This window comes from Salmo trutta, chromosome 29, assembly GCF_901001165.1.
Source record: "Salmo trutta chromosome 29, fSalTru1.1, whole genome shotgun sequence".
NCBI lineage: Eukaryota > Metazoa > Chordata > Actinopteri > Salmoniformes > Salmonidae > Salmo > Salmo trutta.
Window position 1 is genome coordinate 27,487,000 of NC_042985.1, and position 15,896 is coordinate 27,502,895.

Genomic DNA, 15,896 nt, shown 5'->3' on the forward strand with positions numbered 1-15,896 from the left:
ACATGACCCTACGCGAAGGATTCTGGGATTGTGGAGCACTGACGGCGGTTTTGGTTCTCTATCGCGAAAATATTTTCTATTTAATTCAATTCACACATAAACATGCCGGATTTGGCTGTTGAGAAAGTGATTGTCCATCCCTTGGTGCTCCTGAGTGTGGTGGATCATTTTAACAGGTAAATGATTCGAATGAGCTAGACAGTTGTTGATGATTGTTCAAAAATGTGGACTCGTTGTTGTTTCCCAAATAACAGTACAGTTTAGCTAGCTAACTAACGTTAACGACTAGCTAGCGACAGTAAATTAACGTAGAGCAAGCAAGCTAACTAGCTACTGTGTAGATAACTAGCTGATTCACCTCAGAAGGCTATGGTTCATCTAATGCTATCCAGTATAGCTAGTAGCTAGGTAGATACACAAGTTCGCATATTACACAAATGGCAGATTTCCTCAAAGGTTAGTGCATCGTTTTATGCACTTTACTAGCTATTGTATCTAGCTAACGTTAACCAGTTTATAACGCGTTAGCTCCATCCGCGCTCTCTAGTCAGGGATGTCACTGCCACATGTCTGTAGCAAAGACAGTTCAGGAACTCTGTGTCTAGCTAACAGCCTACTCTCATTCTGTATTTGATCAGAATCGGTAAAGTTGGAAGTCAGAAGAGGGTTGTGGGTGTACTGCTCGGCTCATGGCATAAGAAGGTTCTTGATGTGTCCAACAGCTTTGCAGGTGAGTTTCCTAATCTTACCTATTTCTACAACCACGGTCCATTCTTTGATTACACTCTGGTTTCTTGTTGATCCGTCTGATCCCCCTTCTTCCAGTGCCATTTGACGAGGATGACAAGGATGATTCTGTGTGGTTCCTGGACCATGACTATTTGGAGAACATGTACAACATGTTCAAGAAAGTCAATGGTAAGATGAGTTCTTTGTAAATTAGTATGCATTTTAACAACACTAGAATTGACTTGTTCATGTGATTTGGTGATTAAACATGTATTCCCATTGTGTTTCAGCAAGAGAAAGAATAGTTGGTTGGTATCACACAGGCCCCAAACTACACAAGAATGACATTGCCATCAACGAACTCGTGAAGCAATATTGTACCAATTCTGTAAGTATAAGTACAACATATTAATTTATGTAATTTTCTTTACTTAGCAATTACCGTTTACTACTGATGTCACTGATATGAGTAAACATACTATGGTACAAAGATTTTCATTTAATTTTTTTGGTCGTTTATAGGTTTTAGTCATCATTGATGTGAAACCGAAAGACCTGGGTCTGCCAACGGAGGCCTACATATCTGTGGAGGAAGTGCATGATGTATGTTTTTATCAGTGGACTTTTTGAATGAATGTAATAGTGGAACTACAATTCTCTATTACATCTGCAACAAATGTTTATGCTGCATGTCAGTCTTACATCTACCACTTAGTGAAATCAAAACATTTAAGAATGTCACTGTACAAATCTAAGTTATGGGTTGTAGAGCAACGGATGCTTTTGAGCTTTAATGTTGGGGAAAACCTGCACATTTGCTTGAGAAGGTCTAATGGTTGTAACATTCCTTTTGTTTTTAGGATGGCACTCCCACATCCAAGACTTTTGAACATGTCACCAGTGAGATTGGTGCTGAAGAAGCAGAGGAAGTGGGCGTGGAGCATTTACTCCGGTAAGACTGGGCCCATGCATGTGGTCAATGTGTTTGTTCTTGTCATTGGTCTTGAAGTTCAATATGTAAATTGCTGTCCTTGTATTATTGAAAAAAAAATTCATACCAGACCTGGGTTCATATACATGTATATTTGATTATCTGGTATTTAAAATACTTTTATTCTCTTTGAGTATTTTCAAATACACAGCCCAAAACAAGTACTTTTATTTGAGTATTTGAATGTTTATTTGTAAAAACAAAAAACAAATAGTCTACCAAATTGTATTTGAAACCATTTTCAAATATCTGGGTTAAGTGCATGGGTGTGTATTTGAGACAGTGTATTTGAGTATTTTCAAATGCTATCCAAGTGTATTTCTAAATATACTGGACAAAAATATAAACGCAACATGCAACAATTTCAAAGACTTTACTGAGTCACAGTTCATATAAGGAAATCAGTCAAGTTAAATAAATTCATTAGGGCCTAATCTATGGATTTCACGTGACTGGGAATACAGATATGCATTTGTTGGTCACAGATACCTTAAAAAAAAAAATAGGGGCATGGATCAGAACACCAGTCAGTATCTGGTGTGACCACCATTTGCCTCATGCAGAGCTACACATCTCCTTTGCATGGTGTTTATCAGGCTGTTGATTGTGGCCTGTAGAATGTTTTCCCATTCCTCTGGCGAAGTTGCTGGATATTGGCGGGAACTGGAACACGCTGTTGTACATGTTGATCCAGAGCATCCCAAACATGCTCAATTTGTGACATTTCTGGTGAGTATGCAGGCCATGGAAGAACTGGGACAGTTTCTGCTTCCAGGATTGTGTACAGATCCTTGAGACATGGGGCCGTGCATTATCATGCTGAAACGGGATGGCGGTGGATGAATGGCACGACAGTGGGCCTAAGGATCTCGACACGGTATCTCTGTGCATTGAAATTGCCATCGATAAAATGCAATTGTGTTCATTGTCTGTAGCTTATGCCTGCCTATACCATAACCCCACCTCCACCGTAGGGCACTCTGTTCACAATGTTGACATTAGCTCATGAAACATGGGAGCAACACTTTACATGTTGCTGTTATATTTTTGTTCAGTGTACACTAAAATATTCAACTACTTTTCAAGTAAAATATTTCTGAATACATACAGTACCAGTCACCTAATTTGTGGAATTTATTTTCTTAATGGGTTTTGAGGCTCAGTTGTGTTGTGACAAGGTAGGGGTGGTATACAGAAGATAGCCCTATTTGGTAAAAGACCAAGTCCATATCATGTCAAGAACAGCTCAAATAAGCAAAGAGAAACAACTGCATTATTACTTTAAGACATGAAGGTCAGTCAATGCGAACAATTTCAAGAACGTTTCTTCAAGTGCAGTCAAAAAAAAACATCAAGCGCAATGATGAAACGGGCTCTCATGAGGACCACAGGAAAGTAAGACCCAGAGTTAATTCTACTGCAGAGGATAAGTTCATTAGTTACCAGCCTTTGCAGCCCAAATAAATGCTTCACAGAGTTCAAGTAACAACACATTTCAACATCAACTGTTAAGAGGAGACTGCGTGAATTAGGCCTTCATGGTCCAATTTCGGCAAAGAAACCACTAATAAAAGACACCAATAAGATGAGACTTGCTTGGGCCAAGAAACACGAGCAATGGACATTTAGACTGGTGGAAATAAGTCCTTTGGTCTGATGAGTCGAAATGTACGATTTTTGGTTCCAACCGCCGTGTCTTTGTGAGATGCAGAGTAGGTGAACGGATGATCTCCGCATGTGTGGTTCCCACGTGAAGCATGGAGAAGTCGGTGTGATGGTGTGGGGGTGCTTTGCTGGTGACATGGTCAGTGATTTATTTAGAATTCAAGGCACATTTGCTGCATTCTGCAGCAATACACCATCCCATCTGGTTTGCGCTTAGTGGGACTATCATTTGTTTTTCAATAGGACAAAGACCCCAAACACACCTCCAGGCTGTGTAAGGGCTATTTGACCAAGAAGGAGAGTAATGGAGTCCTGTGTCAGATGACCTGGCCTCCACAATCACCCGACCTGAGTTGGACCGCAGAGTGAAGGAAAAACAGCCGACAAGTGCTCAGCATATGTGGGAACTCCTTCAAGACTGTTGGAAAAGCATTCCAGGTGAAGCTGGTTGAGAGAATGCGATGTGTGCAACGTTGTCATCAAGGCAGAGGGTGGCTACTTTGAAGAATCCAAAATATAAGTTACTACTTCATTTCATGTGTTATTTCATCGTTTTGATGTCTTCACAATTATTCTACAATGTAGAAAATAGTACAAATAAAGAAAAACCCTTGAATGAGTAGGTGTGTCCAAACTTTTGACTGGACAGTACTTTAAATGTATGTGAAAGTAACAGAAAAATTTGAACTACCATAATTTTCGGACTATAAGCCGCAACTTTTTTTCCACGCTTTGAACCTCGCGGTTTAAACAATGACGCGGCTAATATATGGATTTTTCCCGCTTTCAATTTTTTTTCTAAAAAAAAAACGTTCTGTGACGTGCTCAGTTTTTTGGCGGCACGAAGCTATCATTAGACCAATGAAATTGCCAAAGAGGTTAAGGTCAAACAACTTTTTTGTTTACTGTTTAGATTAAATCGAGCGCTCTCAAACTTCCCATCATTCTGATTACGGTAGTCATTTTGTCACCCTCATCATGGCAAAGACACAGAAATGCATATGATGCAGCTTTCAAGTTGAAGGCGATTGATCTGGCTGTTGGAAAAGGAAATGGAGCTGCTGCACGGGAACTTGGTCTTAATGAGTCGATGATAAGACGTTGGAAACAGCAGCGTGAGGAATTGACTCAGTGCAAAAAGACAACAAAAGCTTTCAGAGGGAAGAAAAGCAGATGGCCCGAACTAGAAAACGAGCTCGAAGACTGGGTCAACACAGGGCCGAGGTGTTGCGGCTTATAGACGTGCGGCTTATTTATGTTCAAAATAATTATTATTTAAAAATTCAGTGGGTGCGGCTTATATTCAGGTGCGCTCAATAGTCCGGAAATTACGTTAGTATTTGAACCCAAGTCTGATTCTTACCATAAAAATTTAAGGCCAGTTTTGCCGCCAAAAAGGGAAACAGGGTGACTTAAAACATGCAAGTTTCTAAAATAAAATGTTTTGTATCTCTATCCAGAGACATCAAGGACACAACAGTTGGCACCCTGTCTCAACGCATCACCAACCAGGTGCATGGCCTAAAGGGCCTCAACTGCAAGTTAGTGGATATCAAAGGGTATTTGGACAAAGTTGCCGCAGGTAAGCTGCCCATCAACCACCAGATCATCTACCAGCTGCAGGACGTCTTCAACCTGCTGCCTGACGTCAACCTTCAAGAGTTCATCAAGGCATTTTACCTCAAGACCAATGACCAGATGCTGGTGGTTTACCTGGCTTCACTCATCCGCTCCGTGGTTGCTCTTCACAACCTCATCAACAACAAGGTCGCCAACCGAGATGCAGAGAAGAAGGAAGGCCAGGAAAAAGATGACAGCAAGAAAGAGAAGAAAGAGGACAAGGAAAAAGAGAAGGAGAAAGAGAAGGGAGACACTAAGAAAGATAAGAAGGACAAGAAATGAGGAAGCAATGCTCATTTCTGACTACGGACTGGCTGTTTTTTTCTTTCTTCATTCCCCCCACCTGTCAGACACAATGTTTTTTTATGGATTAAAAGAGTGAAGGGAATTGGCTATTTGGTTATCTACTCCACATAAGTCTAATCATTTTTCATTCTTATGCAGCTCATTTAGTTAATGTTGACAAAATACTAGTTTGCTATGGTTCAAACATTTTTATTAATTTCACAACAAATATATTACTAATACAACAACATTGGAATTATCTTTGTATCCTGCTCTCCTCCTCATTGTTGTCTCCTAACATGTAACGATACATATGTGTATTTCTGACAGTGTGAGGTAACAGAAGGAGCTGTTATTTCCTCTAACATCTTTTTAAAGCTTTGCATTAGATCACAAAACAGCACAAATAGCCTCAATTATGCGTGATATGTTAGATAATTAAACAGCTAGTGGCAACACGTCTCCTAGAAGGCAACAGAAATGAAAATGACAGCTCACTATGAATACATACAGAGTGATACACCAGTACTTAGAAGTAACATCTATGAGGATATAGTGGAGAATCCTCTGTTAGTTGCTGAGGCAGTCATGCCATTCTCCTTGGGGCTGTCTTCTTTCTCCTCCTTCATTTTGATTCCAAACAAGCTACAGAGCTTCATCAGCATCAGATCCACTACCTCCTCCTCCTCTGAGGGCTGTGGAACAGTGAGCAGACACCTCAGAATGGATAGCCAAGTGACCGCCTCAGTCAAAATGTATTCAGGTATTGGTCCCTGTTGATTCTGATATTTTGATATTCAAATACGACCTAATATGACCAGAACAAGGTTAATTTTACATAGTGTAAGATTGATGCGCAGTACCTTGTGATGTATTTGCTCTTGAGTGAACGCCACCAGGATGACGGAGATGAACAGGTTCAGCACCACAAAGGTCATGAATATAATGCAGGAGCCGATGAGGAACGCACCAAGCACCGGGTTGTAATCAAGAACCTGGATTGGAAGGAGAAGTTACAGAATTTAATCACAAAGCTACCATCATGACTACAGCAGTAATCGGGAGTCTAGTAGAACTGTCCTACTTTACTAACCTCGTCATAGTTGAAGATGCCCAGTTGCAAGCTGACCATGGTCAGAGCAGCATCCAGGAGAGTCCTATATGAGTACAGCTTCCAGCCATACATTAGATAAGACTACAGACGGAGAATGATCACAGTTTAGACACGCTGAAAGTCGAGGGAACACCCATCATACACAAGCACATCATCACATAAGAAGAGAATGAGGATGAAGTTAAAGAATGACTGCACCATGGACAACCTCTAGGTTAGGCGTTTCAGAAAGACCCTTACAGCGATAGAATAGGCTAGGAACATAATGGTGATGACCACGAGGAAGCCTGATATGTCAGTCCAGGCCCGTTGCAGTGTGGCTGTGATCATGTGTAGCTTGGGGTTGAGCCTCAGCAGATGCCACAGTTTGACTGTTGCCAGTAGCACCAGGAATGCGATCAGATACCCCAGCACTGCATCTGCTGTGGCTGTCTCATGGAAACTGGCAAACCTGGATAGAGAGCGGAGAAGTTGAACATCACACAGGAGCAACTGACCAACAATAGGGATAGCAGACTAGCGAAACTAAAGCAGAAACCCATGATACCCCAACCCAGTGTGAACTCACTGGTCTTTATGGTTGTGGTAGTACTCCATGTCCCGGTTCCCTAACAGGGTCCTCTTAATGAAGACAGACAGTGCGCTCCAGCTGAGGAGGATGATGGCGAGCTCCAGCAGGTTCCACTTTGTCTTAAAGTAAGCCCACTTCTGCTGCTTCATCAGCTTTCCCTGTGAGGAGAAGAGTTAGACCGAGGAGGAATTCCAGAAAAATTGCACTAGACCATTGTTTCACAGATGTTATACTCTAAACACATAAGAAAGGTATTTAAATTAAGGCTTACCTGAACATACATATAGTAGAGGATAAAGAGGAAATAGATGACCTCAGAGGCCATGACAAAGATGTGGAGTCCACCGGTGGACTGGTATAGTCGGAGGCTCTGCAGCTCACTGCGAAACTGGAACGCCCCTGAGAGAATACGACAGGTGTTGACAATCTGAGCTTTGGACGCCTTTAAATACTTTGTGCTGTGTTCATGGAGTGGTATAAAAACTGTCTCACCTACAGCTGTGGTCTCCAGCATGAGTGTGACAGTGCAGAAGAGGTTGACATTGGCATTGTACACTGTGAACTCTACAAAAACTGCTCGGGTGAACATATCAAGCCAGGTGTTGTCAAACAGATACTGAAGGGTACTGCAAGGACAGAAGACATTGATGAATAAAATAACATCTTTCTCTACCACAAAGATGGTTTGATCATTCTGATAATTTTTAAACATTAAGTACTGTAAATGTTAATTTACCTGCTAGCATTCTGTGACTCTGGGCCCAGGTATACCACAAACCCCCCTCCCCTGTAGAGGACCACACTGCCCCAGATGGGTTGGGCTCTGAGTCTGGCCTGGGTTTGGTACTGCCAGGGACTGCGGAGGGTCTTTGAGGTGTTTTCGCTTGCAGAGCGGTTCCAGCCTGGCCCATAGGAGCCCATGTCCTCCACCTCCCATGAGTATGGAGCATGGCAGTCAGGTACAGCCTGGCGCATGGAGCGGGCGATGCGGCAGGAGTTCTTCTGCACCCTCACCTGGCGAAGACGGGCATTACCAACCAGTTTGGAGTTCCCATCTGTGATGAAACCTATAACACAGCATGCAAAAAAATACCAAAAGATAAAACGCTAGCATGCTTTCACCTATACAATTTCTCTAACTTTCTAGAAATGAATGTTGTCTATGAAATAAACATCTTTAGAGAATCCTACCTGGGTACTCTCCAAAGAGGTTGCTGAGAAGAGAGGTATTTGCCCAGGTGAACACATCTTTGTGGCTCATGCTGTCTGAAATCCCTTGGCTGAAACTCTGCCGAATGTGCTGAGTCAGGAGGTAAGCATTAGGGTCCCGCTGGCCATACGCCACCAGGAGTAACATCCACATGAACCCCATGTAGGCTGCAACAGAATCATAGGCCTTAAACATGTATGTTAACCAATAAGTGCGGTGAATGACTGCAGTGAATGAAAAAGCGGTTCCTCTTACTGAGAATCTCTTTGATGAGGGCAAAGACCTTCTGCTCCTTGATCATGTTGCTCCTCATCCTCTCGATGTCTGTGGGAGGAGGGGGCTGGTAGAAGCTGCATGTGCTATCCCTCCTGACAGCCCTCACCACATCAGGGTCATCTGTGGACAAGATGGTTGTAAAAGTTGAAAACAAGCTGTATCTAGTCTTAGCTATCTCATATACAAGTAAACACAATATTCGTAACAATGATTTAGCAAAGCGGAATTTATATGTTGTTATGCCTGAGATATGGAAAATTAGCTTGAAGATAAAGCACCTGGGTTTCGGAGCTCCCCCTCAAACTTTGCATCCCCATACTCCTCCTGATCGACTTTCTTCAGGACGAGAGCAAAGAAGGCTGCAAAACCTAGCACCTGTGGTAGGAAATCCACAAAGTAATACCCAGATTTCAGATACATGCTGCAGGGCATTTGACATTGTACAGTATGTATTGTACTGTAGGCCTCACCTTCAGCGGCTGAGTGATAAAGAGGCTCTCAAAGAAAGACACAACCATGGAGATGAGCCAGCTTATAGAGCGGTCCTTCCCATAGGTCAACCCATACATCATGGTGAAGTATCCTGATACTCCGCTGGTGGCTAACACCAGAATCCAGCCAATAAACACAAACCACCAGGGCAGCCCGCCCTGCTTCTTACTGCTGCTGTCTCCCTCACTGCTCTCTGCTGGGCTGGGGCTTTGAGACAGCTGGTCCCCCCCCAGGCTGGAAGAGGAGAGGTGGGACTCTAGCAGCCCCCTCATGCCTTGGACCTGCTGCACTGCCCGGCAGTAGCTGTCTGGGTTGGGGAAGCGAGAAGGTCCCAGTAGGCTCAGCTCCTTCTCTACATGGCGTAGCTGCCTGTACAGATATTGGCTGTTGTTGCTCCTTTTCTGTCTCCCATCCCCAGTCTTCTCAGGGCTCCCACACAGGCTGGTCTCTGAAAACACAGCAATTCTTGATTTGATTTATTTCATTATTAAAGTGTCTTGCATTTTCAAAATGCCCAGCCTACATGGGCTTGTAGGAGCACTGTATCTGCAGTAGCAAAGAAAATAATTATATATATGCGCGCATACAAACTCCCCAGTTAAAATGAAACTGCTCCTTTCATATTTATTTTGATCCTGACAAACTCCCCAGTCCCTGCTGGTGACAAGCATACCCATAACATGATGCTGCCACCACAATACTTGAACTTACAAAGGGCTTCACTCTGTGTTGTATTTGACCCAAACCTGTCATTTTTAAAAGTACATTTCTTTGCCGTATTGTCTTGCAGTATTACTTAACAGCCTTGTTGCAAACAGAATTGATGATTTGGAGTGGATTTTTATGCAGGGTTCCTTCTTTTCACTTCTTCATACAGGCCAGTAATGTGGAGTGAATGCAATGTTGCTGATCCTCTGTATTTTCAAGTGTTGTGGTGGCAGCATCATGTTATGGGTATTGCCAAAGACACACCGGAATGGCTTTCCAATAGGTGTTGAGTGTTGCTAAGTGGTCCTGACTTAAATTAGCTTGAAAGTCAGCAATGATTAAACTTTGGCCACTAAATACTGTAAATATTGCATCTCTGGACAAGCTACCAGAACATGTTATCAGATCAGCCAGCAGTGCAATGCAGCCCCCCCCCCCCCCCCCCCCCCCCCCAACTGGGCTGTACCTTGCAGATTGGCTACCCCTAGTGAGAGAATGAGCGATCCCTCTTTCTTGGAGGCATCAGTATAGAACTCTCCACCGGCTCGGTTCTGCTGCCGGATGATGTCCTCCACCAGAGAGAGCAGAGTGTTGATATCAGTCTGTGGTCCAGGCTTCATCTCTAACTCCAGGCATGGAATGGGGCTCTTCATAGCCTTGGAGAGTGACTGAGCAATCTTCTTTATGTCCTGAGAGAGTAACGCATATACAGTTGAAGTCGGCTGTTTTCATACACTTAGTCATTAAAACTCGTTTTTCAACCACTCCACAAATTTCTTGTTAACAAACTACAGTTTTGGCAAGTCGGTTAGGACATCTACATTGTGCATGACACAAGTCATTTTTTCCAACAATTGTTTACAGACAGATTATTACACTTATAATTCACTGTATCACAATTCCAGTGGGTCAGAAGTTTATATACACTAAGTTGACTGTGCCTTTAAACAGCTTGGAGAATTCCAGAAAATGATGACATGGCTTTAGAAGCTTCTGATAGGCTAATTGACATAATTTAAATCAGTTGGAGGTGTACCTGTGGATGTATTTCAAGGCCAACATCAAACTCAGTGCCTCTTTGCTTGACATCATGAGAAAATTAAAGAAATCAGCCAAGACCTCAGAAAGAAATTGTAGACCTCCACAAGTCTGGTTCACCCTTGGGAGCAATTTCCAAATGCCTGAAGGTACCACGTTCATCTGTACAAACAATAGTACGCAAGTATAAACACCATGGGACCACGCAGCCGTCATACTGCTCAGGAAGGAGACGCGTTCTGTCTCCTAGAAATGAACGTACTTTGGTGCGAAAAGTGCAAATCAGTCCCAGAACAACAGCAAAGGACCTTGTGAAGATGCTGGAGAAAACAGGTACAAAAGTATCTATATCCACAGTAAAACGAGTCCTATATCGACATAACCTGAAAGGCCGCTCGGCAAGGAAGAAGTCACTGCTCCAAAACCGCCATAAAAAAGCCAGACTACAGTTTGCAACTTCACATGGGGACAAAGATCATACTTTTTGGAGAAATTACCTCTGGTCTGATGAAACAAAAATAGAACTGTTTGACCATAATGACCATCATTATCTTTGGAGGAAAAGGGGGGAGGCTTGCAAGCCGAAGAACACCATCCCAACCGTGAAGCACGGGGTGGCAGCATCATGTTGTGGGGGTGCTTTGCTGCAGGATGGACTGGTGCACTTCACAAAATAGATGGCATCATGAGGGAGGACAATTATGTAAATATATTGAAGCAACATCTCAAGACATGTCAGGAAGTTAAAGTTTGGTCGCAAATGGTTCTTCCAAATGGACAATGACCCCAAGCATACTTCCAAAGTTGTGGCAAAATGGCTTAAGGACAACAAAGTCAAGGTATTAGAGTGGCCATCACAAATACCTGACCTCAATCCTATAGAACATTTGTGGGCAGAATTGAAAAAGCGTGTGCGAGCAAGGAAGCCTACAAACCTGACTCAGTTACACCAGTTCTGTCAGGAGGAATGGTCCAAAATTCACCCAACTTATTGTGGGAAGCTTGTGGAAGGCTACCCAAAACGTTTGACCCAAGTTAAACAATTTAAAGGCAATGCTACCAAATACTAATTGAGTGTATGTAAATGTCTGACACACTGGGAATGTGATGAAATAAATAAAAGCTGAAATAAATCACTCTACTATTATTCTGACATTTCACATTCTTAAAATAAAGTGGTGATCCTAACTGACCTAAGACAGGGAATTTTTTACTAGGATTAAATGTCAGGAATTGTGAAAAACTGAGTTTAAATGTATTTGGCGAAGGTGTATGTAAACTTCCGACTTCAACTGTACAGTGCATTCAGAAAGACTCCTTGAATTTTTCCACATTTTGTTACAACAATCTCTCCCTCAACGTAATCAAGACAAAGGAGATGATTGTGGAGTACAGGAAAAAGAGGACCGAGCACGCCCCCATTCTCATCGACGGGGCTGTAGTGGAGCAGGTTGAGAGCTTCAAGTTCCTTGGTGTCCACATCAACAAACTAACGTGGTCCAAGCACACCAAGACAGTCGTGAAGAGGGCACAACAAAACCTATTCCCCCTCAGGAGACTGAAAAGTTTTGGCATGGGTCCTCAGATCCTCAAAAGGTTCTACAGCTGCACCATCGAGAGCATCCTGACTGGTTGCATCACTGCCTGGTATGGCAACTGCTCTGCCTCCGTCAGCAAGGCACTACAGAGGGTAGTGCGTACGGCCCAGTACATCACTGGGGCCAAGCTTCCTGCCATCCAGGACCTCTATACCAGGCGGTGTCAGAGGTAGGCCCTAGAAATGGTCAACGACTCCCGCCACTCTAGTCATATACTGTTGTCTCTGCTACCGCACGGCAAGTGGTACCGGAGCGCCAAGTCTAGGTCCCAGAGGCTTCTAAACAGCTTCTATTCCCAGGCCATAAGACTACTGAGCACCAAATCAAATGGCTACCCAGACTATTTGCATTGCCTCCCCCTCTTTTACACTGCTGCTACTCTCTGTTGTTATCATCTATGCATAGTCACCTTAATAACTCTACCTACAGTGGCTTGCGGAAGTATTCACCACCCTTGGCATTTTTCCTATATTGTTGCCTTAACCTGGAATTAAAATAGATTGTTTGGTTTTGATTTACACAACATGCCTACCACTTTGAAGATGCAAAATATGTTTTATTGTGAAACAAACAAGAAATAAGACAAAAAAACTGAAAACTTGTGCGTGCATAACTATACACCCCCCCAAAAGTCAATCCTTTGTAGAGACACCTTTTGCAGCAATTACAGCTGCAAGTCTCTTGGGGTATGTTTCTATAAGCTTGGCACATCTAGCCACTGGGATTTTTGCCCATTCTTCAAGGCAAAACTGCTCCAGCTCCTTCAAGTTGGATTGGTTCCGCTGGTGTACAGCAATCTTTAAGTCATACCACAGATTCTCAATTGGATTGAGGTCTGGGCTTTGACTAGGCCATTCCAAGACATTTAAATGTCTCCCCTTAAACCACTCGAGTGTTGTTTTAGCAGTATGCTTAGGGTCATTGTCCTGCTGGAAGGTGAACCTCCCCCTGTCCCAGTCTCAAATCTCTGGAAGACTGAAACAGGTTTCCCTCAAGAATTTCCCTGTATTTAGCACAATCCATCATTCTTTCAATTCTGACCAGTTTCCCAGTCCCTGCCGATAAAAAACATCCCCACAGCATGATGCTGCTTCACTCGGGGTGATGAGAGGTGTTGGGTTTGCGCCAGACATAGCGTTTTCCTCGATGGCCAAAAAGCTCAAATTTTTGTCTCATCTGACCAGAGTACCTTCTTCCATATGTTTTGGGGAACACCAAACGTGTTTGCTTATTTTTTTTCTTTAAGCAATGGCTTTTTTCTGGCCACTCTTCAGTAAAGCCCAGCGCTGAGGAGTGTACGGCTTAAAGTGATCCTATGGACACATACTCCAATCTCCGCTGTGGAGTTTTGCAGCTCCTTCAGGGTTATCCTTGGTCTCTTTGTTGCCTCTCTGATTAATGCCCTCCTTGCCTGGTCCGTGAGTTTTGGTGGGCGGCCCTCTTTTGGCAGGTTTGTTGTGGTGCCATATTCTTTCAATGTTTTAATAATGGATTTAATGGTGCTTCGTGGGATGTTCAAAGTTTCGGATATTTTTTTATAACCCAACCCTGATCTGTACTTCTCCTCAACTTTGTCCCTGACCTGTTTGGAGAGCTCCTTGGTCTTCATGATGCCGCTTGATGGTGCCCCTTGCTTTGTGGTGTTGCAGACTCTGGGGCCTTTCAGAACAGGTGTATATATACTGAGATTGTGTGACCGATCATGTGACACTTAGATTGCACACAGGTGGACTTTATATAACTAATTATGTTATGACTTCTGAAGGTAATTGGTTGTACCAGATCTTATTTAGGGGCTTCATAGCGAAGGGGGTGAATACATTTGCACGCACCACTTTTCCGTTTGACTTTTTTTTTGCACTATTTTGTGTATGTCCATTACATGAAATCCAAATAAAAATCAATGCAACAAAATAGGAAAAATGCCAAGGGGGATGAATACTTTTGCAAGGCACTGTACATGTACATATTACCTCAACTAACCAGTGCCCCCCGCACATTGACTCTGTACCGGTACCTGCCTGTATATAGTCTCGCTATTGTTATTTTGCTGCTGCTCTTTAATTACTTATCTCTTATTCTTATCCATATTTTTTTTTAACTGCATTGTTGGTTAGGGGCTCGTAAGTAAGCATTTCACTGTAAGGTCTACACCCGTTGTATTGGGCGCATGTGACTAATAACATTTGATTTGATTGGATTTATTCTAAAATTGATTAAGTCGTTTTTTTTCCCCCCTCATGAATCTACACACACTACGCCATAATGACAAAGCAAAAACTGTTTATTTGCTAATTTATTTTTAAATAAAAAATGTAAATATTACATTCATAAAGGGAAGCGATTACAGCCTAGAGTCTTCTTGGGTATGGCACTATAAGCTTGGCACCCCTGTATTCGTGGAGTTTCTCCCATTCTTCTCTGCAGATCCTCACAAGTTCTGTCAGGTTGGATGGGGAGCGTCACCTCACAGCTATTTTCAGGTCTCTCCAGAGATGTTCGATCGGGTTCAAGTCTGGTCTCTGACTGGGCCACTCAAGGACATTCAGAGACTTGTCCCAAAGCCACTCCTGTTGTCTTGACTGTGTGCTTAGGGTAGTTGTCCTGTTGGAAGGTGAACCTTCACCCCAGTCTGAGGCCCTGTGAGCTCTGGAGCAGGTTTTCATCACTCTCTGTTCTTTGCTCCATTAATCTTTCCCTCAATCCTGACTAGTCTCCCAGTCCCTGCCTCTGAAAACATCCCCACAGCATGATGCTGCCACCACCATGCTTCACCGTAGGGATGGTCCCAGGAGCTTGGTATTCAGGCCAAAGAGTTCAATCAGACCAGAAAATCTTGTTTCTCATGGTCTGAGAGTCCTTTAGATGCCTTTTGGCAAACTCCAAGCGGACTGTCATGTGCCTTTTACTGAGGAGTGGCTTTATTTAACTAGGCAAGTCAGTTCAGTTTAAATTCTCATTTTCAATGACGGCCTAGGAACAGTGGGTTAACTGCCTTGTTCAGGGGCAGAACGACCGATATGTACCTTGTCAGCTCGGGGATTCGATCTTGCAGCCTTTCGGTTACTAGTCCAACGCTCTAACCACTAGGCTACGCTGCCGCCAATGTACCATAAAGGCCTGATGGGTGGAGTGCTGCAGAGATGGTTGTCCTTCTGGAAGGTTCTCCCATCTCCACAGAGGAATTATGGAGCTCTGTCAGAGTGACCATAGGGCTCTTGGTCCCCACCCTGACCAAGGGCCTTCTCCCCCGATTGCTCAGTTTGGCCGTGCGGACAGCTCTAAGAAGAGTCTTGGTGGTTCCAAACTTCTTCCATTTAAGAATGATGGAAGACACTGTGTTCTTGTGGACCTTCAATGCTGCAGAAATGTTTTGGTACCCTTCCCCAGAACTGTGCCTCGACACAATCCTGTCTCGGAGCTTTAAGACAATTCCTTTGACCTCATGGCTTGGTTTTTGCTCTGACATGCACTGTCAACTGTGGGACCTTATATAGACAGGTGTGCCTTTCCAAATCATGTCAAATCAATTGAATTTACCACAGGTGGACTCCAATCAAGTTGTAGAAACATCTCAAGGATGATCAATGGAAACAGGA

General features: G+C 43.2%; 2 protein-coding genes across 2 annotated transcripts in view; one reads left to right on the forward strand and one right to left on the reverse strand.

Moving 5' to 3' along the window:
* Positions 1-5,538, forward strand: LOC115167278 (26S proteasome non-ATPase regulatory subunit 7). The gene is made up of 7 exons (XM_029721539.1): positions 1-176; positions 639-730; positions 826-918; positions 1,020-1,117; positions 1,252-1,332; positions 1,590-1,681; positions 4,846-5,538. Exons 1-7 carry the CDS (start codon positions 103-105, stop codon positions 5,285-5,287), a joined length of 972 nt encoding a protein of 323 aa, XP_029577399.1. The 5' UTR covers positions 1-102; the 3' UTR covers positions 5,288-5,538.
* The window catches only part of LOC115167279 (polycystic kidney disease protein 1-like 2), a 26,289-nt gene continuing 15,877 nt past the window's right edge, over positions 5,485-15,896 (reverse strand). The window contains exons 28-40 of the mRNA XM_029721540.1: positions 10,128-10,350; positions 8,932-9,401; positions 8,740-8,836; positions 8,441-8,581; positions 8,167-8,352; positions 7,712-8,042; positions 7,468-7,601; positions 7,247-7,374; positions 6,973-7,133; positions 6,645-6,855; positions 6,384-6,485; positions 6,154-6,285; positions 5,485-5,985 (exon numbers count right to left, since the gene is read on the reverse strand). Coding sequence (XP_029577400.1) covers positions 5,833-5,985; positions 6,154-6,285; positions 6,384-6,485; positions 6,645-6,855; positions 6,973-7,133; positions 7,247-7,374; positions 7,468-7,601; positions 7,712-8,042; positions 8,167-8,352; positions 8,441-8,581; positions 8,740-8,836; positions 8,932-9,401; positions 10,128-10,350 — 2,469 coding nt within the window. The 3' untranslated portion in view covers positions 5,485-5,832. The remainder of the gene's footprint in view (positions 5,986-6,153; positions 6,286-6,383; positions 6,486-6,644; positions 6,856-6,972; positions 7,134-7,246; positions 7,375-7,467; positions 7,602-7,711; positions 8,043-8,166; positions 8,353-8,440; positions 8,582-8,739; positions 8,837-8,931; positions 9,402-10,127; positions 10,351-15,896) is intronic.